This window comes from Panthera tigris, chromosome A1 (assembly GCF_018350195.1).
Source record: "Panthera tigris isolate Pti1 chromosome A1, P.tigris_Pti1_mat1.1, whole genome shotgun sequence".
Taxonomy (NCBI): domain Eukaryota; kingdom Metazoa; phylum Chordata; class Mammalia; order Carnivora; family Felidae; genus Panthera; species Panthera tigris.
Genome location: NC_056660.1, coordinates 226,980,237 through 227,006,670, shown reverse-complemented (window position 1 = coordinate 227,006,670; position 26,434 = coordinate 226,980,237). Strand labels below are relative to the sequence as shown.

The 26,434-nt window shown below is 43.2% G+C and overlaps 1 protein-coding gene across 1 annotated transcript in view; it reads right to left on the bottom strand.

Annotated features, from left to right (window-relative positions):
* DNAH5 (dynein axonemal heavy chain 5) overlaps window positions 1-26,434 on the bottom strand; it is a 283,958-nt gene that overhangs the window by 205,543 nt on the left and 51,981 nt on the right. Inside the window, exons 2-9 of the mRNA XM_042997483.1 lie at window positions 16,267-16,401; window positions 12,792-12,876; window positions 9,385-9,545; window positions 7,945-8,166; window positions 5,183-5,320; window positions 3,981-4,157; window positions 2,826-2,939; window positions 1,784-1,891 (exon numbers count right to left, since the gene is read on the bottom strand). Of these exons, the coding sequence (XP_042853417.1) occupies window positions 1,784-1,891; window positions 2,826-2,939; window positions 3,981-4,157; window positions 5,183-5,320; window positions 7,945-8,166; window positions 9,385-9,545; window positions 12,792-12,876; window positions 16,267-16,401 (1,140 nt within the window). The remainder of the gene's footprint in view (window positions 1-1,783; window positions 1,892-2,825; window positions 2,940-3,980; window positions 4,158-5,182; window positions 5,321-7,944; window positions 8,167-9,384; window positions 9,546-12,791; window positions 12,877-16,266; window positions 16,402-26,434) is intronic.

Genomic DNA, 26,434 nt, shown 5'->3' with positions numbered 1-26,434 from the left:
TTTTCGATTCTAACATGTACTGTCAAAATCATCTGTGAAATCACAGAGTTGGAAGCGCTGTGGCCAATCAACAATTCAGGCCCCCTGGTTTATGCAGGATTAACATCTCGACCAACCAGGAGAGAATTCACTGCCCTGTCTGAAAGCTGTTGAGAGTTCCCCCAGTCTCCTTAGGTAGGCTGCTCTAACATGTAACTCACAGTCTCCAAGTGCCATGGAAAGGACTGTCCACCTGATCATTTCATGACACCAGGAGCTGTAGCAGAAATGTTAAAAAGGAGAAGAAAAGAGTCAAGCTGACATCCGTAACCACTAATATTTTAACCATTCCTCCAAACTGCAAAAAAAAGCTTCAGAATTTTCTTAGGACTTTTTTATAATGTAAAAGGAAAACCAGATGACTACGTATGCATGGAATGGCATGATGTCTGGGACAGGCAGCGCAAAGGCTGGAGGAGAGTGTGGAACAAGATGGGTGTCGTGCAGACAGAACCTGGGCGACAGGGACTTGGGGGTCTGGTGTATAATTCTCTGTCCTTTGTACCCGTCTCAAAATTTCCATAATGAAAGCTAGTCCAAAATTAGATAAATGATGGTTTCACAATTTGGTTCAAAAACAAGCCCTGCGGATAATGTGCATGAAGTCTGGAGCGATGAAACAAATTGGCTTTGGAGGCTCCTTCTCAGGGAATATCCCTCACGACCCTCACATGTCCTTTTAACATGGGAAGAAGTGGAGCAAGAATCTCATGGATTCCCCTCCTTTCTCGACCTGAACTGCCTGACTGAGAGCAGAGAAAAGGGAGCCTCCTGTCCAGTTCTCAGGCTGGACGTACCCCTTCCCAAGAAGAACCATGCCTCCTACTATGCGAGCATTCACCACACAAGTCCTGATGAGGCAGAAATGCCTCTATTGTAGCACAACATGTAAAATTTTCACCTTGGTGATGAAAGTCATTTCCTTCTTAGAGGCTGCTCAAAATGGGGAAAGCAACAGTGCTCACCATAAACGCTATGAGTTAGGACATACGGTTGAAACATCGTTATGTGTTTTGGCAGAATCATTATAATTGCTTTAGGATTACTGAAATGTTGCAAGTGGCTTTTATGACCATGATAACTGTTCTAATAACACCAAGTAAACAACCGTGGCACCAAATAAATTTGGAAAAGTGGCACATAAAATATAAAACAGGAGAAAGCCAGTTAAATATAGTTTTTCTTAATTAAAATTTACCCAAAAGGAATAAATAATGTGCTAAATAACATAGGGAAAGAAATTCCAAAAAGACTTTTTGTTAAAATTTTATTATATAAATAACACAATTATTGGGGTGCCTGGGTGGCTCAATCGGGTAAGTGTCCAACTTCGGCTCAGGTCATGATTTCGCAGTACATGAGTTCGAGCCCCGCATTGGGCTCTGTGCTGATAGCTCAGAGCCTGGAGCCTGCTTCGGATTCTGTGTGACCCTCTCTCTCTGCCCTTCTCCCACTCATGCTCTGTCTCTCCCATCTCTCAAAAATGAATAAACATTTAAAAAAATTTTTTTTAAAAATAGCCCAATTATTTATTATAATAATTATTTTGGGAAATAATGCTTTATGATTTGCAAGAATCAGCCTCACGAATACACTTAATTCTATATCTATTTACAGATTAAATTTTTTTTTAATTGTAGGATACACAGACATTGAATTGTGCCCATATGGTAATTTCTAATTATCAAAAAATCAACATTGCAAAAAAATACAAGTGACCATGGGATCTATGCTACGAACTTACCTTTACAAACAGAGACGTGATCTTCTCAGAGGTGTTATAGTAATGGGAAATACTATAGATCATTTTAATTGCATTTATAAGTGTAGGGATAGCATCAACCATGGATATCTAGAAGACACCACAAAAGTTTTCAGAGAAACAAATACCAAATTCAGCAAAATTCTGATAGTATAACCATTCAATCTTCATTAGAATAAAATTAGCTAAGAGATTTTTAGTTAAATTTTTAAAATATTATCTAACACTCCACATAGATGTATTTAAAGGTAATTTCATTTTTATTAGTCATATGCAGTTAATCAAATTTGTTTCAATGCAAGAAACATTAACTGTTAATGCCAAGGTTAACATTAATTTTGTAATCAATAAAAGCAGGCACTCCCTAAAGTTAAAAGATAAAACACCAACCGATAACTTTTCCAACACCTCTTTGAGTATCATCCAGAATGTCAATTACAATACTCAATGGAAACCGGAATACGCAAAAAAGATTCTAAAATATAATATTGCATATCCATCTCAGAGAGAGAGACAGATAGACAGACAGATAGATATATACATATGTACAGTTGACCCTTGAACAATGAGGGGCCAGGCACACCAATCCCCATGTAGTTGAAAATTCATGCACAACTTTTGACTGCCCCCCAAAACTTAACTACTAATAGCCTACTGTTGACTGGAAGTCTTACCGATAATATAAACAGTTGATTAATACATATTTTGTATGTTTTATGTATTATATACTATATTTTTACAATAAAGTAAGCTAGAGAAAAGAAAATGGTAAGAAAGATAAAATATACTTTCAGCAATATACTGTATTTTTTGGAAAAAAACCTCATGTGTAAGTGGACGTACGCCGTCCAAACCCATGTTGCTCAAGGGTCAACTGTATACATATAAAATTTTCTTGAGACTAAAAGGAGGTTTCTAAGACTTTTCCAACAAACTTTAATATTAATGAACCAAACTCCATGCTCGATTCCGCCAGTGCAAAAGGTTTATCAGCAGACTAAGCAAGTAGATTTCTTCAACTCACAGGGTCACTACTGTACAAGGGGTCACAGCATTTTTCAAGTGTGTACAAATATTTGACATTGTCCTTCGCTTCATTAGCTGCATCAGTGATTCGAATATCCAGCTCCCGCCAAGTCTAAGCACAAGACAGGAAAGCAATTTTTATGCAATTATTATAAAGGAACTTCCAATATAACAGCTGCTAACAGCCACCACAGGTCCGTTGTGTCAGACTTCCAGTTTATCCTGTGCATCTCACATAAAACTGAATCCACAGGAGTGAGGGGTATGGCCACGTTGGAGAGCAATTTAAATTTTTTGGCCGAATGTTTAAAGGTATCTCTTTAAGGCCTTCCCTTATAAAATCTACTCGCTAACTAGCACAGAGCATCAAGAGGGCAGCACCTCCATTTGAACCCACACTTTCTCTCCTCCACTGGCTCCTGGATCCATTGTGCACCTCACTCCCATACTTTGTATGGTAAGAACCAAAGGAAGCCTCCAGCACACAGCGAGCAAGAAACTGAATCCTGCAATGACCTCATGAGCAACTTGGAGGCAGATCCTCCCCCCAGGTGAGCCTCAGATGAACCAACACCCTGACTGTGACCTCAGGAGAGATCCTGAGTCAGAGGCACCCAGCTGAGTTGCCCCTAAATTCCTGACACACAGCACACAGACTGGTATGTAATATATGTTTGCTGTGCTATGTTGCTAAGTGTTAGGGTAATTTGTTACAGGGGGATATAAAACGAATATACTAGGGCTAATATATATATATATATATATATATATATATATATATATATATATACACACACACACACACACACACACACACACACACATATATATATATGTAAGTTTTTGTTATTACAACTCGTGGTTAGTCTGAATTCAAAATACATACATAATCGTGATGTTAAGCTACGTCTTAATTACATGCAATGCTCTCTAATAATACATATACATACATGTACACCAGCCAACAAATACTCTTAATTCAAAGGCAATGTCCACAGTACCCAGAATTATAAAAGGGCAAGATTATCCAGTCTTCAAGTTTTTTCATAAAGGTATAACAACATTTCTCTGTTCCTAGTTACTCTATGACATGAAAATACACACAGAGAATTTCCATTCCCGTTTCATAAAGCAGAAAGAAATGGCTGACAACCTTTAGAAGTTTAGACCTAGCAGCAGCAAGCATTGCCAAGACAGCCTTCACATCCGGGCCTTTTAATTGATCCAAAAGGTAGTTAAATTTGGACAGTCTTTTCTTCCAGTGCTCCAACTCTGCTCGGGGCCCGAGGTCATCCGCTTCCTTACGCAGCTGGTTGTTTTCAGCAAGGACCTGATAACGCACGGCAGAACTGTGAACCACTGAACGGGGCTGGCGGTATGAAAGTTATACACTGGGAAATAAATCAATTATGCTTTCTGGATCATGATATATTTGTATTCATTTGCATGCTTCAAGTGACAGCCTTTTACCTGTATCCATTTTTAAAACTTCAACAAAAATTTAGTGAACATGCTCAAATTGAAAACTACTTATTTAAAAAGTTCTAATGAGGGGCGCCTGGGTGGCTCAGTCAGCTAAGCGTCCGACTTTAGCTCAGGTCACGATCTCGCGGTCCGAGAGTTCGAGCCCCGCGTCGGGCTCGGGGCTGACGGCTCAGAGCCTGGAGCCTGCTTCCGATTCTGTGTCTCCCTCTCTCTCTGCCCCTCCCCCGCTCATGCTCTGTCTCTCTCTGTCTCAAAAATAAATAAACATTAAAAAACATTTTTTTTAATAAAAAAATAAAAATAAAAAAAAATAAAAAGTTCTAATGAACTTTTGGAGGACCTGACCTCAGAACATTTCCTTGACTCTTCACTTACCGTATACCCTTAGAGCAATATAACCTTGGAAAGTCTGCATGCCTTAAGTTGGTTAACTTTCATTGTTAACTGTTGCTTAATTTTCATTACTTTTTGATTAAATGTCTGCCAACACTTCAGATTTTTCTGAAAATGTTTTTTTAACCTTTTTTTTTTTTTTTTTAAGTCTCGAGCTCCCTTTTAGAAGGCACACTGACTGGAAAACTTGTACTTCTACAGAGATTCTCTGTAAAATACACCTTGAGAAAAAAGAAATTGACAAAGTGCAGTCTTCTTGTTACATTAAGTATTTAAAGTCACTTGCTTTCCTCTCTTCAAATTTTTTACTATCTCTTCTTAACTAATGAGGATAAATGAAAACCACACTGAACTCCTCACCTTTTTAGGGACTCGTCAAATACTTAGGCAAATGGGAATGGCAAAAGATATACCGTCTTCCATTGACTAGTTCAGTAACGTAGCATCTGAAGCTGATGTTTGCTTTCTGAAAATTACCTGTTCTGTCTGTTTGATCCATACTCTCATACAAGCTTCTATTTTCTCCAGAGTCTCAGGGTTATGAGCCAGAGTCAAGTAGTCTATCGGCTCCTTCAGGGTTTTCAGTTCAAATATGTCACACTTTTGAAGGCTCACCTAATTAAAATGAAAGTTAAACAAGATGATGCTAATTTTATTTTTTTAATGTTGATTTATTTATTTTGAAAGAGAGAGAGAGGAAGGGACAGAGAGAGAGGGAGAGAGAATCTGAAGCAGGTTCCGCACTGCCAGCATAGAGCCCAACACAGGGCTCCAACCCATGAACTGTGAGATCATGACCTGAGCTGAAATCAAGAGTTGGATGCTTAACCAACTGAGCCACCCAGGCACCCCATGATGATGCTAATTTTAAAACACACACACACACACACACACACACACACACACACACACGTAAACACACACACACTTCTGGTTCATCCCCGGGGTCAGAAGGATCTTAAAATTTTCTCTAAACTACCCTGTTCCCTGAAGAAAGATCTCTGAAAGCATAGTGTGATACATAATGCTCAGTCCTCCCTGTGAACGAGATGACTGAGGGCAGATTTGGGGTCATAAAACAGAAAGAGTGAACTAAAGAGAGAGAGTCATAATATCACAAATTTTGGGAATTAATAGGGAATTTAGAAATTAAAGAGTCAACTCACGAAACCAAAGAACATGGGGGAGCTTCAAGGTAATTGACTGGGGGAAGGGTAATTTCTAATGCATTACATTCTTTTTTTGAAACTAACCAGATGAAAAGATTCTCCTGTCCTTAACCAATAACATCCATATAGTTTGCAAGTTTAATGGCAAACACATGGATTCATTTTAGGGGAGGAAGGAGGAAGAGGATAGAGAAGGAGACGTGTTGGATTTTGACTTGACAAAGAAACTCAGCACATTTCTGCACACAGATAAATGGACCTCAATATTTGCTCAGGACATTTTCTCCTGGGAAAGTGCACCTGGCATTGTGAATGCCTAAATTCAGGTTTCAGGCCAACCCCACTTTAGCAACAACAGAGCTAGTACGTTTCTCTCAACTGGTTCAGAACCAGCAGGAAGGGGCATGGTTATATGACATCCTCAAATGCCCATATGGTCAAGGAGCCACAACACAAGGCCCAGGCCCTAAGGGCTTCTTGGTAACTGAGGTAAAACCAAAGAGTTCACTAGGAGATGTGGCAGGTGAATGGTGCAGGCTGGGAGTGAAGGGCACCAGATGCTGAGTTCAGACCAGCAGAGAGAAGCCTATAGGGCGAGTCAGAGCACCTGCTACGAGGGCCTGCTGCAAGGGGACCCTGTAACCCCTGGATGGCCCCCTCAAGGTTTCTCGTTTCCTTCACTTGGCTTCCTAATAAGGCCCTGCCAGCTCTAACCTTACCTGATGGCCTCTGGCCCTGATGGCCTCTAACCTTAGCTGATGGCTCCCATGCCCACCGCTGCTCTATGGGGCCATGTCCCATCTACATGGAGCTCAGAGACACCACTCCGTCCTCCCAGAACCTAGCCTCCCCACTCTGTTTTTCACTTTGCTACCCTCCGACGGGGCTCTGAAAACCCACGAGGGCGGGCACGTGCCTCTGCTCCCCTGTGCCCTTGCTCACACTGCCCCCAGCCTGGAGGAACCTCCCAGCATGCCGCCACCCCTCCCCCCACCACACTGCATCTTCCACCTGCCACTTCTGGAGCCATCTTTGGTTTTACAGGGGAGGGCTCTGCTCTCCATGAAGCGGCACTACCTCCCTTCTATGTGGGGATCCATCCACTTTTAATACCTAGACCACAATAGGACGTGGGACCATATGAAAGCACTGCTTTTTCAAGTAGAACAACAATCTAACTTGCTTCAGCTTGCGGTTTAGTATATAGGCCTGCATCAGAGTTCACTACACATAGAACTCAGATATTAGGCGGAATCAACCCGCTCCCAACTGGATGAAATTTACTCCACTCCCCTATTCCATGTCCTCTAGAAAGCCTGATGTCTCTCTCCCAATATCCCAATAGGTCCCAATGGTTCTCAGTCTCCTCTGGAGAGGAGTGAGTAACACACCGTCATTGGTATCACAGGCTACATTTCTGTCTCCCATTCGTGCCTGATTGGGGCTATCACCATCACGGTCTTGCTTCCACCACCGTCTGCCCCAAGTAATGTGTAACACGGGCTTCCAGTAGATTGCACAAATTTTAAGGGAGCTAAATCTCACATTTGCCAAACTTATTCTTACAGGCCCTTTTGGTCACAGGCTTAACCGCAGGACCCAACCCACTCCCTCCAGATACGTCAACTGCTCTCTCCTTCTCTCTCATCTTCAGGATTTCCTCCATCCCTACCCATCACCCAACACCCAACACCCAACCCCCCCCACACACACACACACACATGGGCACACACTCTCCACACTCTCTGGGTCCAGATTCCTTTCCTTCTAGGACAAACAGTGATGCCACAAGCATTTCATTCACTTCTCTTTGCAGTCAAGCATGCGATGTGACTGAATGAAACCCTCCATCGTGGCCGACACTTCCGATGCATTAATCACTCCAAACCGTAAGAATCTACATCTAGCTACCACCACCACCTCTGGGAGGGGCAATAAAAATGCCCATAAAATTTTTTCAAGATTTGCCAGGCAGAGGAATTAAGACCATCCAACAGAAGCATTACACACTTACATGTTGATTTGTTCACCATCTGATAACTTTTGAAGGAAGAACTTATTCATTCTTACCTTCTCCTTCAAACTCTCCTGTGCGCCCGACAGGACGCCCACAAAGCCTTCCAGAGAGCTCAAGAACTCCTGCCGAATGCTGGATGCTTCCTGAAGACCCTCGAGCTCGCCCCAGCCATGGCTCGTGGCCCTGAGAGCGGGAATGAAGATGTCCGACAGCAAATGCCTCACGCTGTTGAGCAGGCCCCCATCCGCGGTATCTAACATATTAAAGCTCACCTCCTGGAACACAGGAGATCCCCTGCTGTAAAAATTATCTGCAATTGCAACATAGCTACTAAGTCATTTCTGAATGCTGCTCATTAACCAAATATCCCACGTCGGTCAATGAAGACCTACCAAATGAGAAAAGCAAAACTGCTTACTCGGGACTTGCTATAGCAAGAGTCGGCCACCATCACCCGCATTTCGGAAGACACTTAAGAGCAGGCAGGGGAGCGGGAAAGCCTTCTAGTGGAGGAAAGAGAAGCTTTCAGGCATGTCCTGATTGCAGGCTGCTGGTGTGGGGGACCTGGAGGCGGCCCCTAGAAGTGGGGCATCCTGTGTGATCCGCGAGGGGTGCATATTTGGCTTTCTCTGGCCCCAGGGAAATAGGCTGGGGGTACGGACAAAAATTAGGGAGGCCGACAGTCACGAACCAAATGCTGGCACTACTGGCCAATTTGTCACAGCCACTCTTGTGTGGCTTCCCCGCAGGCTTCCTGCGAGTCTGACAGTGCAGGCTGGCTCCCTGGATTGTTTCCTAGATAAGGGGGTTGGCTCCCTGGACAGGTTGCTGCCAGTTACAGGTCAAAATTCTGCTTTACATGTGGTCTGGCCTTTGTTTATATGTTCAGTCTCTCAATCCAGTAAATTATTTTTTGATGCCCTGGTTAAGACCTAAGCTTTATACTATTCTAAATCACAATCACCAAAATAAAGACCTGAAATAAGCAGAACACGACACGTCTGCCAGTTTATTTGCTCCAAGCAGATAATGCCCCCGTCGAGGGCAGAGGAGACATGCACTTTATTTTGCACATACACAAAAAAATTATATATCCATTATTACAAACCTTACTTTAAAAGTATGAAATTTGCCATTAAGTAAATAATGTACGGGCCATTATTTTTTAAAGGAAAGACTTCACTGTATCACACACACACACACACACAAACACACACACACACACACACACACACACACACACACATGCATGCAAATACATATACATAATGTTATATCAATTTTTGTTAACAAACTGAATATTAAGTCCTATAACTCAACAGATTTAAAGGAAATGTCTTGTTTGCTATGAATGCTTTTAGAAATACTTCTTTGAAAGTAGTTTTAGATAGTTAATGAAAACAGTGTTACCTCTATAGGGAAGGATTTTTTTTTTTTGTAGAATTTACATGATTTTGGGTCATTTGGGGTAAAGGATTACTCCAGCCCCTTACCCTATGGATGTTCTCAGGGGTGATGGCTCTGGAAGGGTCAGTCCTGATGAAGAACACACATACTCCAGTAAGAGCCACATCTTTTCCCTCGGTCACAAACACCTTAGGTTTTTTAATCTTTTCAGAAAGAGAAGTCACTCCCCCTGGAGAGCCAAGTTGTCCTACAAATGCAAAAGAATTTTAGTTTCACAAATGCTACTTACGGTCCATATGGTTGTCTCTTGGAATGAGTTTCCTTGTTAAAATAGTGTCGCGTTGACTCATCCATGTGCCCTGGAAGGTCTGCTGCCTGGACAATCTCTAGCCTGAGCCCTGAAGGGATCTAAAAGGAGGTGACTGTTTCCAGATCATAGGTTCATTTCAAAAAAGTGTTGCTCCAGCAAAAAACAGGAATGAGGGGCGGCTGGGGAGCTCAGTCAGTTAAGTGTCAGACTTCAACTCAGGTCAAGGTCTCCCAGTTTGTGAGTTTGAGCCCCGTGTCGGGCTCTGTGCTTATAGCTCGGAGCCTTGAGCCTGCTTCAGATTCTGCGTCTCTCTCTCTCTGCCCCTTCCCTGCTCACACTTTGTCTCTCTCTCTCTCTCTCTCTCTCTCTCTCAAAAATAAATAAACATTAAACGCACACACACACACACACACACACACACAGGAATGAGAGGCACAGGAATGAGAGAGTTTGGTCCAAAGCAGATTCTTGCTGAAGCTACAATAGTCATTTTCATCCACAACAAGCCACAACAGAGGCAAGGGGGAGGGGCAAAGAGGGAGACAGTACCTGTTGCATGTGCTGGGTGTCAGCTCCTCTGCTTGGTACCTTGTCTACATTATTAAAGTCACTACAACCTTAAACGCAGCGGTGGCCTGTCCCATGTCACAGCCAACAGGTGGTAAGAGTTGAGATCAAAAAACTAGTTTTGACTATAGAACTCCAGACCCCTGCAGCCCCCTCAGTATCGTGCTAGAGTCAGGACACTGTAGAGCCAGGAGAGCAACGGGATGAAGGGCGTGGGCTCTAGAGTCAGACCCCCAAGGCGTGAGTCTCCTCCGCTGCACTTCATGGCCACGTGACCTTGGGAAAGATACCTAGTCTTCCTGTGCCTCAGTCTTCTCATCTGAAAATTCGAATAATATCCCTAGAAGCTAGCATCGGCAATTGTTGTGAGGATTAAATGAGTTAATACATGTGAAGCCCTTAGAAAAGCACATAAAAACACTAGGCCACTAAGCATTACCATTATTATTATTTGAAAATTGTATTTTCGGTCGTCGAAGCATGTAGCTCATTGAGTGGACCATTTACGCACACAGAGGGAGCCAGTGCCCTTGTCCGCCCACGGAAGTTGGAGCTCTCCAAGCAGATCGGTAGCTCAAGCAAGGTTATCAGGGGTGGGAGCACAGTGCCAAGGGAGGGACCTGGGGAAGAACGTGGACTGCAAGCTGAATCCTGAAACCCTGCAATTAGAACCTCTTGGAGGAACCTCCCCCCACCCAACCAACTTCTGCTCCCACGGTGCCGGGCTAGAGACTGGTGCTGGGGCTTTGGCGGCAAACCCGCCCAATAAAGATAACCAGCAGAACGCCTCACCGGGAGGACAACACGTCACCGCGGGATGTGCAGCGAACGCTCCCAGTGCCCACCCAGTGCCCACAAGAGCAAGGGCCTGGGGAATCAAGGTCCGCCAACTTGTGACAGTGCCAGTGCTGCTCGAGTAAAAGCTTTCCTGCCACCTCGTCCCTCTTGTGCCTGCCCTACCTCAAGCCAGAGCCGTGGTTTGCACAACGTGGACAGGAGCAGAAGGTTGACTTGAAGGAGCAGAGGAGGACCATATGCTTCTCTCCTCCTGTGAATACTGACCTTCAGGGGTCCCTGCTTAGAACCTTGGGGGATGGGGGAAGGAAGTGGGCGAGCCAGCAGTGAAGAAGATTTAACTTTAGATCAATTCATTTTGATCAACTGGATGGTTTTAGTTTCTGCACTGAGACAGTATTTGTAACGTGAAGCAACCATAGGAACATTTCCTATCTAACAATATCCAGGAAAGTCATGGAATGGTCTCAATGTTGATCCAAGGTCAAAAGGTTAAAGCCAGTCCCACGGTAAAGGTCTAAAGGGAGAGCGGGGAACGAAATTAAATTATGTTTACATCCCGTGAGCCTTCCTCGTTCACTGTCACATTTACACGCGAACACTGAACTCGACCCAGTGCACATTTTGTAGATAACTCAACATCCCATTTGACTTTATGTTTGTCAGACTGGGATAGAATTAGAATTTTCTGTATTATTTTGATTTTTCGTTCAAAGTGGAATGGACTTTCTGGGTGCCTCAGTGGCTCAGTTGGTGAAGCGTCTGACTTTGGCTCAGCTAATCATCTATCTCACGGTTTGTGGGTTCAAGCCCCGTGTGGGGTTCTGTGCTGACAGCTCAGAGCCTGGAGCCTGCTTTGGATTCTGTATCTCCCTCTTTTTCTGCCCCTGCCCCGCTCACACACACTCTCTCTCTCTCTCTCTCTCTCTCTTTCTCTCTCTCTCTCTCTCTCACGCGCGCACTCTCAAAAATAAATAAACACTAAAAAAAAATGTTTTTAAAGTATAATGGACTTTCTGACCACAAAATATCAGAAGAATAATTCTAGGCAAATCCCAATCACTTAGAGTATGCATGCATAATTTTCCCAGTTTTTAAACAAAAGAGCATAGTCATACTATATGCCAACAGCAATAACTATTTTCTCTTCAAAAAGGTTATAAAAAGATGAATGTAATACTTTAATATAATCATAATATATTTGTTTGTGCCCCTAGCTTGGCTTTAAAATTATATGAATCCACATAAACGTAGAATGGGAGATGCCAGTTGAATCCACACAAAGATTTGCAAATTTTCTTAAGTGAAAATAACTAAACTTGTCATTCCACATTACTCGTTTGAATCATAGTCGGTAGAAAATAAACATAATGTGATATTTAACTAGACAACTCATTATGCTTATTGGCAACAATTCCTCTGTTAAAAATAAATGGTGCCTATATAGAAAAGAAACAGATGCCCATAAAAAGTTCTAGAACATCACTGCATAGAATGAACTAGGATGTAAGGAAAAGAAGTCTCAAAATGTAAACTACTTTATTATTCCTCAATTACCAGCACAGCCTGAAAAGGAAAGCAAAATATCTCAAATGAAGCTAGAACAGCCAGGCTAGACAGCCATCATTATCCGTCCCTTTTCCTTGAGAACAAAATGGCACCTTGGCCTCACCCACCACACCTCACCACTGCCCCTTCGTCCCATCTCCCAGCGTGGATGTAAGGGGCCTGGTCAGCTCTGAGAGTGGCTTTCTGCTTCAAGCCATCCTCAGATGAATCTAGCCACACGTTTCCGGCTTACATCACATCAGATTCGGATACCTGTATCTGCTACCTCCACATCCTGATAGTAGAATATAAGGTGACGAAAACCTCCAGCAACAAAAAGCTGATCTATTCTTTCGATCTGTGAAAAAAGAAAAGGCAAGGTCACAACTTCGTTCTGAATTAGAAACCAGATTTCAGTCAGCATTTACTATCATCTTTCTTCTTCAGATAAAACCGCATCTAATGCAAAGCATACAGAAGGTGTCATGTATTTTTCAACCAATAAAACCATGAGAGAGTAAATGCCTCACCATGATAAAAATGTAGTTCAAAGAAGGAATCCAATCAGTCATCAAAATATTTGCTACATACATGTTTGAAAAGATTGTCCTTCCATTTTTGCTAATTTCCTAAAGCGTTGAGCTGTTGGAAGCAGATATAAATATAGTGTTTCGTTTTCACTCAATTGCAGATCAGAAGGGAGAACAAACCTTTCAAAACCTAATCTAACACACTAGAGGTAATTAATATTAAATTGGAGTAATCACTGGAAAATGCCATGAGAACACATATGATCATGGAACATTCCATCCAACGGTAGTCCAGAACTCAGTCCCATCCATGAGGTTCACTACACAACCAGAGGTCTGCCAACCGGCCTACTACCAGTGGAAGCACTTTTTTAAATCTTTTTAAATGTTTATTTACTTATTTTGAGAGAAAGTGTGTGCATGCAAGCTGGGTAAGGGCTGATAGAGAGGGAGAGAGAGAATCCCAAGCAGGGCATGGAGCCCAACATAGGACTCGAACTCATGAACCGCAAGATCATGACCTGAACCGAAATCCAGAGTCAGATGCTTAACCAACTGAGCCACCCAGGGGCCCCAGAAGCAATTTTCTTAAAGTCACTAGCACTGTTTTAAATTCAAATTGGAGGAAAAAGGATAAAATCTACATGCCCATTAGCATGGCTACTGTAAAAAAAAAAAAAAAAAAAAAAGAAGAAAAAGATAAACGTCAAGGACGTGGTGAAATTGAAACACTTGTATACCCTTGGTGAGAATGTAAAATGGTGCAGTCCCTATGAAAACAGTATGGGAATTTCTCATAATATTAATACATTCCTCCATGATCCAGAAATTCCACTCCAGGTACATACCCAAAAGAATGGAAAGGAGGGTCGTGCAGAGATATTTGCACACCTCTCCTCACAGCAGCATTATCCACAGTAGTGAAAAGATGGACACCACGCAACTGTTGATTAACAGGTGAACGCATAAACAAAATGTGGCACAGACATATGATATAATATCATTCAGTCTTAAAAAGGGAAATTGTGACACGGGCTACAACACGGGTGAACCTTAAGGACATTTTGCTAAATAAAATAAGCCAGTCACAAAAAGACAAATACTGTAGGATTCCACTTATATAAGGCATCTAAAGTAGTCAAATTCTTAGAGACAGAATGTGGGATGGTGGGTTGCAGGGACTGGGAGAGGCAGGGGGGAGTTGTTGTTTAATGGTATCGATTTTCGGTCTTGCAAGATGAAGAGGTCTCAAGATGGGTTACACAACAGTGTGAATAAACTTCACACTACTGAACTGTTTACTTAAAAACGATTAAGATGATAAACTTTACATTCTACGTTATTACCACAATTTAAAATAAAACATTTGCAGGGTGCCTGGGTGGCTCAGTCGGTTGAGCGTCCGACTTCGGCTCAGGTCAGGATCTCGCAGTTTGTGAGTTCGAGCCCCGCGTCAGGCTCTGTGCTGACAGCTCAGAGCCTGGAGCCTGTTTCAGATTTTGTGTCTCCCTCTCTGCCTCTTCCCCACTCATGCTCTGTCTCTCTCTGTCTCTCAAAAATGAATAAATGTTAAAAAAAATTTTTTTAATTAAATGTTTTCAAACAACAAAATCTAGCCTGAAATTTTAAGTGTGAAAAAAATAAGCCCCCTCCAATTTCCACCATATTATAGATAAAACTATTATATATAAGGGAGAGCAAGTTGCCCTGGTTCCTTCATGACTCTTCTTTGATTGAGAATGCTGTCGGGCTGAGTGGGACGCCCTCGTTAAGGTTAATTTCCAAGCCAAGAATCTGAAGGAGATACTTCCAAAAGGCCAGTACTGAAACTCCTGCCCCTCTACTTTGCTTGGGAGACTGAGCCAGGACGTTTTCTTTCAGCCTCCAGGTTTTGACATTCCTGGTCCTGAATACGACAACAGTTTGACCTGGGCTTCTTATAGTTCAGAACTTGTACTCATTTATTCCCCTCGCATGATCCCAAATCCAGATGTCTGAATTAGGAAGAGGGGTAGAGTTAAGCATTTCACCTCTCCAAGACTGAATCAGTTAAGTGACTGTCTCATTCTGTGCCTCCATTTTGGAGGAATAATATTATCTACCTCCTGGCATCATGAAAATTAAATGAGATAACAGATGAAAACCACTTAGATGAGACTGACACCTGGTAAATATTCAACAAATGTTAGCTGGAAGGAAAAGGAGAAGGAGGAGAAGGGCATTTCCTCAATCTCTAATTAACTCATCCTGCAGTTTAGCCATTTTAGTGTTGTCCACCCCTCACTGTTCCACTGACTCCTACTGATCCCACCAGACTGACATGGCAGGCAGGAACAAAGCCACTGGAGAACTGGAGCCAACTCATACTGGTTCATGACAGCCAATTGATCACAACCCTTTCCAACTAAGCCTTCAGTAGCATCATGCTCATAGTCTGGAATCAGCCATTGTGGCAGTATTAACACCACAGAAATCAACACTCAAAATAGCGCCCCCCCTCTACCCTCTTGCTCAAAGCTGGTTGTTAAACATTTACAGGTATAGCACTAAAAAGCATTATCAAGAGTGTGCCACCCCCATCAACAGAAAGAATTCTCTCTCCCTCTCTCTCTCTTTCTCTCTCCTTTTTTCTATGCTAATAAACCAAAACAAACAAACAAATAAAAACAAAAAAACCTTCAGGAACCATCATAGGGCTCCTGATACGCCTTCCTCAATGCTCATGAAATTATATCCTCCCATATTTTGATCTTCCCTCTGTAATCACACCCCAGATTTTGGAAGGAAATCACGGCAGAAAATGGAAGTCAAGCTCAGGAACAACAGAAACCAGATTCAGCTGCCAAAACTCAATCTCCCAAGTTAGAATAGGATAAATGCAAGACAAGATATATCAGAAGCTGAGAGAAGATTCTATTCTCCGACCTCAAGTTCCAAGATGGCACCCGAACCCAGCTTCACTGGATTCAGAAACAGGCAGACATTGCTGTCAGAACCATGGAACTTAAGTGACAGTTATAAGTACCCCCATTCAACATGAAGAGCTGGAGAGCCCTAACGTCAATCTGCCACCACCTGTATGGTCAGAATGGAATCCTGTCCATGTTAGAACAGACACCCTCCTCTGCAGCCCAGCACAGATCCTGCCATAGGACAGAGGTCAATAGGTTCTCTGTGCCCTCCGTAATCAAGTCTGGGAACACTCAAATGCATCTCACCTGATTCCCCTCAAGAATGGCATCTTCCACTTCAGTTTTGTCCAGGTCCACGCAGGAAGCTACGATTGCAAATAAGTAGTCGTGTCTGCCATCCAAGCGTGCCCGTTTGGCTTCCTTCTCTTCCTTCAGTCTTTGCTGTAAGAAAGGAACAAAAATGGTATGTGACAACTACTGTTCTCAGATGTATTCATTTTGTAATAACCGCATGAGACTGTTGCTTTTTTCAGGTCGTGAGTACTCACATAACAGACACCTTAATGGTACCAGTTTTCATCTTCCATTTTTAGAAATAATGTTATTCTGTTATGAAAATAAGATGTGCTCATCGTTTTGGAATTGTGTAATACAGATAAGCTAAAAGAAAAAGCAGAAAAATCATCTGCCATCCAGAAATTATTACTGCAATTATTTTGTTCTAAACCTTTAGATTTATTTCTATGCATATATAAACATTCAAAAGACACACAAAAAAAGAGATCCCCATTTTTGGAAACATTCCCCAAGCCTTTAAAGTAATATTGTTCCACGTTATCTCCTACCTTTATTGTCTGTCTACAGATTCATATCTGGTCTTGAAATTGATTTCTGAATACTAGTGCTTACCTTTAAACTGATTGTTAATTACAATACTAAGGCACGTGACCAATGTGGGCAGTTTGAAGCATATCCTTCCATATGCACTATGCTCATACAAACGTATGCAAATGTATACACACATCTGTATATTATACTATAAAATTTTCATACATATTCCCTTAATAATACACCACAGACCCTTTTCTACTTTAATACAGGCTATTCCTACCTGTGTGATAGCTGCAAACTATTCAACAATGTGGATGTACCATAATTGATTCAACCATTCTGCCACTGGTGGATATTCAGCTTCTAATTCATTTCTTGAATTAAGTACATTGCCTGAAATGCCAATGAGCAACACTAGGAAGAGAAAAGGTGGCCCCTCTTTTGTTCAACATACAGTTATTTAACCCCAATTATGTTCCTGTGCTATAGAGGCAAATGCTACCCAATGACGTCAAAAAATCTCATAGCCTGTTTGGCAGGATCTGAGCGGAAAGTATAAGTATGACAGGATGATATTATGGTTGCCACCAGGGCATCAGATCAAGGCAGGGACCTTTATGGGTCTTCAGAGAAGTTGCAAAAAGGAGGGTCCCCCACTCCAGCCTGGGGCTGAGGTAGCGATGACAGAGAACATTTTGGGAAGACGTGGGTTGAACCTAGAGTGGAAGGGCAGTTGGCCACAGTCCCAGAAGGGAGGCATTTCTGCACGTGCAAAGGCCAAGTGGTGTAGGAAAGCAGAGCACACTTTGGAAACCACAAGGTAGCCGGGTTGACTGAACTAAAAAGGACTAGAAAGACATACTGGGAAATGAGAAAGCAGTCCGATCATAAAATATCTTGTGGGCCACATTAGGGAGTTTAAGCGTTATCTGAAGTCCATGGAGAATCACTGACGGGTTTCAGATCAGGGGAGATGTTAGCTGTCCATGCTGCAACAAAAAAATCAGTCATTCTCGAATGGATAAAGAAGATGCGGTTTATATATACAATGGAATGGTACTTGGCATTGAGAAAGAATGAAATCATGCCATTTGCAGCAACGTGGATGGAACTGAAGGGTATTATGCTAAGTGAAATAAGTCAGGCAGAGAAAGACAGATACCATATGTTTTCACTCATATGTGGATCTTGAGAGACTTAACAGAAGACCATGGGGGAGGTGAAGGGGAAAAAGAAGTTACAGAGAGGGTGGGAGGCAAACCATAAGAGACTCTTAAATACTGAGAACAAACTGAGGGTTGATGGGGGTGGGGGGAGGGGAAAGTGGGTGATGGGCATTGAAGAGGGCACTTGTTGGGATGAGCACTGGGTGTTGTATGGAAACCAATATGACAATAAATTATATTTTTAAAAATTAGTCATTCTGTCAGCAGTGTGGAATGTGGATTGGAGCGACACAAGCCTGGAGGCAGGAAAGCCAGTCAAGTGGCTTATGGTGGCATTCCCAGAGCCCAGGATGCACAGACCATTGGGAATGTGGCTCTGGAACTCAAGGGGAAGTTGCACTGTAAATCCAGATGTAGATACGGGTTCTCAGTGCAGCGCAATTGGTATTACAGGCCAGATCTTTCTTGTTGTGAAGGGTAGTCCTGCACATTGTAGGGTGTTCAGCAGCACCCTTGGTCTCTTCCTTCTGAATGCCAGGAACTCCCTACTACTGAGCTGTAAGAATGAAAAATGTCTCCAGACTGCCAAACATCCCGTGTGTGACAAAATCACTTCCTGCTGAGAATCACTGATACGATAGAGACAGAGACAGTCAAGACGGTATCTTTTGGGGTTACGCAGTGCACAACCTGCACGATTATGTTATTAGTCCTTTCATCCAGTAGGGGGCATGTGCGTACTAGATATTCAGTAAACACTTGTCAAATGAATAAATCGAACTTTAAACCATGAGTGCAAACATGATTTTCTAAGAAAGAAATGGAGAATGAAAAGCAAGAGGTGAAGAGCCTCGGGATGCACCAATATTCCAGGAGCAAGGAGGGAAAGAATAGCCCACGGAGACAAGTGAGGATAGTGGGCAGACAGGCAGAAAGGGAACCAGCAGGCTGCACCACCAATACACCCCAGAGCCAATAGTGCTAACACTATAGTGGAGCGGTGGGGTCAGTTAGGGTTTCCTTAGTAACTAATTGTGTTTACAAAAGGGGCTGTAGCATCCCCCAGCCCCATGGCAAAAGGATCATGCCATTCACCTCTCCTCCTCTTGAAGGTGGCTGGCCCTGTGACCAGTTTTCACCAAAAGATCGTGGGGAGAAGTACGACTGTAAACCTGCCTAAGCTAATCTTTAGGAGAGCTTCAGCTTCTGCCTTTGCCCTTGGAAATGCTCCCTGGGAACCCAGCTACCATGCTGTGACAAGTCCAAGCCACATGGGGAGACCACATGGAAGAAAAACCAAGGCATTCTGGTCAATAGCCCCAGCCAACCCAGCCAACACCCCAGAACCAACTTCCCTCCAGGTGAGTAAGCTATCTCAGACATTCCAACCTAATCAAGCCTACAGAGGATTGCAACCCAGCCCAATGCCACTCGAAGCAGAACCACCCAGTTGAGCCCAATCGCCGATATACTCAAGACAAATAATAAGGGACTGCTGTCTCTGCTATAAGCCATTATCATCTCGTGTGGTCTGTTATGCAGCAGTAGTTAACAAGGTAATTCTTGTAGAATAATTTCACTGGTTGGACAGAAAGCAAATGGATGTAGGCTTGAGAAAAAGGGGACTGAGAAAAGAGAAATACAAAGATACTGAATATAAACTATTCTTTCCAGAAACTTGACTATAAAGGAAAGAGGTGTGGTAGTAGTAGATAGAGGGGAATTTATAGTCAAGGAAGAATTTTTTAAGACACACACACACACACACACACACACACAAAACAAACAAACACCTTCAAAAACAGTGAAGAGGAAAAGGTTGGGGATTTCAGAGGGCTTGAAAGGCCATCTCTGGACCCATGCAATTAACATTTGTTTTCCAGAACCTGAGGTGCCTGCTGGAAAGAATTGGAGGTGGAAGGAGGAGGGATTAGGGATTTTTAAAATTTTTCATATACCTATTTTCTTGCCATTTCTCTCTATAGGAACTAACACAGGTCCTGACACAAAGTATACATTCCATAAACATCAAACAGAAGCAAATTTACATCTCTTTTTAAATGTGGCTAGAACAACGATGATGTCCTGTTGTTTAGACTGTTTTCTTCCTGCTTGGCAGGGAGGAATCAAGTGCTTTTCAAAGTGAACTCTCTGGGTTTGTACTAAATGGCTTCAGCAGCTTGAGGACATGGTGGGCAACCAGGGGAGCCAGAAATCAGGCATCAAAACAACCATCTTGCCGCAAATGCTAGGGAGTGACAAAGAAAGAAAAGAACTAGAAAACCAGGAAAGTCAGGATGTAAAGCCACTGAAGCCTTCCGAAGAATAGAGAAACTTAAATAAGACTCTGCCATGGCAACACATTCTTTATGACCTGATTTTATGAGACTCCAAAGGGAAAAATATATATATGTATTCTAGTGGAGGAAAGGAGTGATTGGTCCCTAAAACAGAACACTAATGATTCTATTTTTACTTAAATATCACGGAGTAAGAAAAATTCCAAAGAAGCGTCATGTGTACACAGCGAATTATCAATGTGTTTTTAAAGTCAATGTTTTCCGAGTTGCACGAAAAAGCATGTTAAGCAACGAATGTGTTCTTGCATAAACCGATTGTTCGTTCTATCTTTGCTGAACAATGAGGGAATTGTTTTTTATCTACCACAAGAAGTCAGTAACATCAAACAAACATTTAGTGACCAGACCAGGGCATTGTCAGCCCATAAACTTAAACCCGGAGCTTTCTGGCTGCTAGGAAATGGCAGCAACAAGCAGTCAGGTGACAAGCTGTCTGGAGGTAGCTGTCCTGTTGGCCTTTGAAACATGGAGGGCAACGGGGGAGGGATTAAGATGGCAAGAGGCGGACAACGGAATGGCTTTTTTTGGAGTCACATTAAAATTGTTTCCTGTTGCATGAACAAGCACCGAGGGATGGGGGCAGGGGGCGGGGATGGGAGGAGGGGGCTGGGAAACCTATTCAACGTCCACAGAAATCTCAAAAGTAGTAAAACACTTCTGCAATGTGGTGGCAAGCTATGTCGCTGCCATCCTTGGAGAAAAGAGTCACTAATGTGCTAACTCACAAGAAACAAGTGCTGCTTTCAAGGCTGGACAATTCTGCGTGGACAAATGAGCCCTGGTCCCGATCTTAGGTTCCTGTCCCAGCTCTGTCACTTGCATCTGTCAGTCAACCTGCCCAGGCTTCAGTTTCCAGAACTGCAGACTCGAAGTGTTAGACTAGGGATGCCTGGGTGGCTCAGTGGGTTAAGCAGCTGACTTCAGCTCAGGTCATGATGTCACGGTTTGTGAGTTCGAGTCCCGCTCACAGTGCAGAGCCTGCTTCAGGTGCTCTGTCTCCCTCTCTCTCTCTCTGACCCTCCTCCACTCATGCGCTTGCTCTCTCTCTCTCTCTCTCTGTCTGTCTCTCTCTCAAAAATAAACATTTAAAATAAAAGCATTGGACTAGATGACAGCTAAGCACCGTTACCTTCTCTGCGGTCGGAGCTTCTTGCTGGTTCAAAAGTTAACACAGACGAGAGACTTGAGATTTTAAAATACAAATCCCAACAAAGACCCAATGCATGAGCTTTCATAATAAGCTCTGTGATGTTTTCTCATGATGAGCCTACCCGTCCAACTTTTTTTTAACACAGTATACCAACTTCTGCCTTTAACTCTATGGTTAAGTGCGAGTCTGCGTGCTTGTTCACGTGAGACCGTGCAACTTCCTTCTGGCTCCGGACTGGTAATCCCTGAGTATGTGAGAGACCTTACTCTCATCTGAAAAATGAAAATACAAGTCCAAACCTGAAAGGCATTTGTGAAGATTAAAATGGGAGCAGTCTTGAGACGATACCGTCAAGCAGCACTTGAATTAAAATGGCATGATCAAGGCACTGACCCTGGGCATCAAAACTCAGGAGAAGCCAAACTTTTCAATAATATATTTTTTTAATTCTACAAATGTTTATATTCCCTCTACCCTTAGGAAGCCCAGCCCCGTTAGCAGGTTTGTCTCAGACCCGGGTCCACACCACAGACGCCATGACGGCCAGAAGTGAATGTCAGGTTCAGGAGCCCCTTTGTGCACAGGGACACCCTTTTCCCCAACTCTCTGAAGGTGTCACAGGACACTTTGCTCTGTTCGCCCTGGTGGCATTGCTAGCCGTGGCTCTGAGAGTCATCATTTCCTTACCGTGCTTATGTTTAATTGTCACAAAAGCCTTATGAAGCAGCAGTATTACCTCCACACCAGGAAGTTGAGACTATGAACCATTAACAATTTCCCAAGAGCACACAGCTAACTAAGTAAGCTAAGAGCTGGGCTGCAAGGCCACGACATGGTTGTCCCAGGCAACTAAGAGTTTTGCACCTATTCAAACCGGTATTCCATAAACATGGTCTCTTTACATTCCCACCCAAGAATTATCTAGGGCCCTCTTGGAGGGTGTCCCCATATAGATTGCATGAGTTACATAAGGAGCGGTGGGTAGAAACTGGGGTTAACTGGCACCATTTTCTGAGTTACACCAGTGACATTTTAGTGCCAGGATGCACTGGTGCCCACTTGGCTTCCAGCTGGCATGCCTTGTGTCCAGCTCTCTCATGACGCTCCTGTGTCTCAGCAAAAGGTAACCTGCCATCCTCAACTCCTAAAAGTTCCTAGAAGGTGGCCTCCCTGCTTGGGCAGCCAGGAGGCTGGGCTCCATGCTTTCCCCACCTGTTGCTGCTTCTGCCTGAACAACTTCACTTTCATCTATGTCATCCTCATATGATGCCTTTGCACGGCCAAGTGTATGGGGAAAGGAATGGGTTCTGCAGCCAAAAATGTATTTCTTTGTTTAAAAAAAAAAAAAAGTTTTCCTAGGTGACATGATTAGCCTTGTTGCAGGTCTGAATGTGAGAAAGAGGAAGAGATCTGTCTTAATGAGGGTCTGTTGCATATGTTTGGATGAATATCTTTCTATTTTCTTCATTTGGGTGTTTTGTTCTTTTATGTATACAGATGCATACAGCAATGTATCAAGTGTGTTACAGGAGAGTATAATCTAGATTTACATCCCACTGGAGATTTTGGAAATATCGTGAGTCTATGAATTACGGGTGAAACTCCTTATCTTAAATCGCCAAAGTAAATTTGTCTAAGACTGATTCTGCTTTGGCTCTCCATATCAATCTCAAGTCCACACATAATTAAGCATCTGATGAAACATAGTACCAAAGAGGCCAAGGACATGGATTTGATCATCTCAGGCCAGTTGGCTTCACTTTTTACCATCTTCCTCAACCATGGATGAATGAAGGCAAATCCACGAGCAGAAGGAGAAATTACTCAAAGTGTATGCCCAGCTTTCTGAAATGCCTCATTATTGGTAACCTGCCATACGTATAACCTGATCCTTCTTATCTCTTGCAGGTTAAAATAAAATAAAAATCAACTGAGTCTCATCATTCCTGCAAGACGATCAGCTCCACAGAAAGGGAAGTTTTCTATTTTAATTTTTGCAATATCCCTAGGGCCTAGAACAGTACCTGGGACATAGAGAGCCTCAGCTGATACCTAGTGAGTGTATAAAGTCACCAAATTAATCATTTACAGGTCACTTTCAAATAATGAAGGGCTGGAACAAAGTATTCTAGCTCAGTCTGAGTCCATGATCACAGACTCAGAATTCAGTCAATAAGCTCCTGGGTCTTCAACGCTGTTGTGTCTCGAGTATAAACCATGGCACAAAATTCTACCACTAGTATGGACTATAGTCCTCTCTCATTTTACAGCAAATATGACTAAGCTCCCTTAGCCTACATCCTACTTAAATGTGTTGAATTACAAAAACTGAGGGAAGCGGTTCTCCTGTTCACTTCCATGTAGAGCCCTCTCTACAAGGTCAACTTCCTTTCCATGTCTTCCAACAAAGAAGAGCCTCCTCCTTTGTCTTCCAGCATTTTCGTTTTACCCCACAGGACCCCCATTCCTCTGAGAGAGGCTACTCTGTGGTGCTTCCTGGAGCATCCAACCCTGCTCTTTAACCGGCTGGGAGACCCACAACCTAGCAACTCCCCACTTTTAACTGTACTTTTCACGTCTTGCCCTTTCTTATCCCCTTTCCCTTTCGTCTCTCCCAGTGAAGCATCACAGATGCAGAGGATGCTCTCCTTCCCACATAAAGAGCACTTCAGCAAAGTGGTTTTCTGGAAGGGAAAGACACTCCACGATGGCTAATCCCACTCACAGCAGGTGCTACAGTGAAGTCCTCCTTTATTCAACAAGAGCTACACTCCCCTCCATTGCAAAGAGACAGCACTTAAAGTGAGAAGTTCCCATCAATCCTCTTGTCCTAACAGTAAGCTCTGGAATCTTGTCTATTTTTCACTGGAGTTCTTAGGACCCTCAAATCTCCCCATTTACTGGCTCTCTTGTCTGTCATTCTTTCCAAGCCAATAAAAGATACCCTCTTGACTTTTTACTCCATGTGGGTTTGTCACCCAAATCGATCCAAAACCTGCTATAGGGATGTCCTCATCGCCACAGCCTTCTCTGCCCCAAACATTTCAACCATCCAGACTTACAGTCGGTTTTCTGCACACCAAATTTGGGGATCTGATCGAAGGTTCTTAGTGGACCTTCACATGACTCCATATTCTATCTTCCTTCCCACCCCACAGCAGTTTTTCTCCAAATCAGGAATACCTCTCTTGCAGAATTCCAAGAGTTACCTCTGGCAGCAGGGGTCAGTCATATAATTTCACTCCCAAGCTAAAATATATATAATGTCACCATTCACGTTACATAGGGCACAGGGATGAAATTCAAAAATGCCCTTATTCATCACAATAAACTAGAGCACTTAAAGCTGGCTGCTCACTAGAATCATGGGGACTTTCGGGGTGCCTGGATGACTCTATCAGTTAGGTGTCCTACTCTTGGTTTGGGCCCGAGTCATGATCTCATGGTTCATGAGATTGAGTCCTATGTTGTCGGGCTCTACGCTGACAGCATAGACTCTGCTTGGGACTCTCTCCCTCCCTCTCTCAGCCCTTCCCCTACTGGCGTGTGCACATGTTCTCTCCCTGTCTCTCTCTCTCTCAAAACAAATAAACATTTTTTTTTAAATCATGGGGAGTTTTAAAATATTGATGCCTGCCCCTTCCCCAACACTCTAACTTATCTTCTCCCAAGGAGGCCTGAGCACTGGTATTTCTCAAGAGTTCCCTTGGCAATTCTAACATGCAGCCCAGCCTCAGAACACTGCCCCAAAGGAAATGATTTTATGGATTGATCATGACTGATTAGTAGGACCAGGTTCTCACTTGAGGCAGGAACTTAACAGAGGAAGTCCAAGGGCATAAATGTGGGATCCTTCCAACCCTAGACCTCTTCTGTCCATCTCGTTACTGGCGTTGTACAAAAACCGATAGTTGTAACTAGGTTTCAGCTCTCAACTCCATGAGGCCCACAAGTGCTGTTGCATGCCCGATCACAGAGCACAGCAGCGCCTGGCACAAAGTAGACATTCAACAGATTATTTGTGGACTGGATGCGTTTTGCACTTGGCCACACTCTCCCAGGGTCTAGCTAGGGCGTGATTATGATGTAGGCATCTGGAGCATTCACTTGCTCAAGCTCAGCAACACTCACCTGGGTATTAACAAGCAGCACTGGTCCCTTCCTCCCCCGCCAGCTAAATCCTAGAGCCATTCACCTCCCCATCTGCAAGGGAATTGTTTTCATTTTGTCCGCTGTATTGTATATATGAAACGTGTTCACCGGCCAAACATGCCTGGGCCTGATGAACAGAGGACACCGAAACCTGTTTGGCTGTTTTGCCCGAGGATAACGAAACCCACACCCTTTAAGCTTTCAAAAGATATCTGAGAGCAAAGGTTCTTTTCTGTCTCGGTTTCTACCCACGCACTCCCAAGGGAACAACGGTGGCCTCCCAGCAGAGTTTCTCAGGGGGGGAAGGCATAGTGCATCCCCAGAGGAGCCTGCACCCTCCCTTCCCCACAGTCTCTATGCCCTCGAGAATCACTGTTTAGAGAAGCCTAGCCATCTGAAATGCAACGAGCAATGATATTCCCCAGCTTAAGTACATACAGTGAAAACCAGAAACAATATATATCCCTGGGGCGAGGAAGAGAACTGTTCTCCGTGTGAAAATCAGCTTTGCAATTAGGTAAATTTAAGTCCTAATTCACTTAAATTAGTAAGTAAATATAGTTCAGTTTAATTTGAGGGACGGAAAGGAAAACAGAATCCCTAAGTCTGGAACTCATGTCTGTTGTATACTTGTAAGTTGGTGCTAAGCAGTGTTCATCCATGACAAAAGCAGAGAGAAGGCAGACACATCTGGGCCACATTTTTGTAAACAAGTGAGTGAATAGACACAGAATTATTTCATGTTTTTTCACTGAAAAGCATTTACGTTCATTAGACAGCAGAAAGGAGGTATGGCTTCACCTTTCTAAACCCGG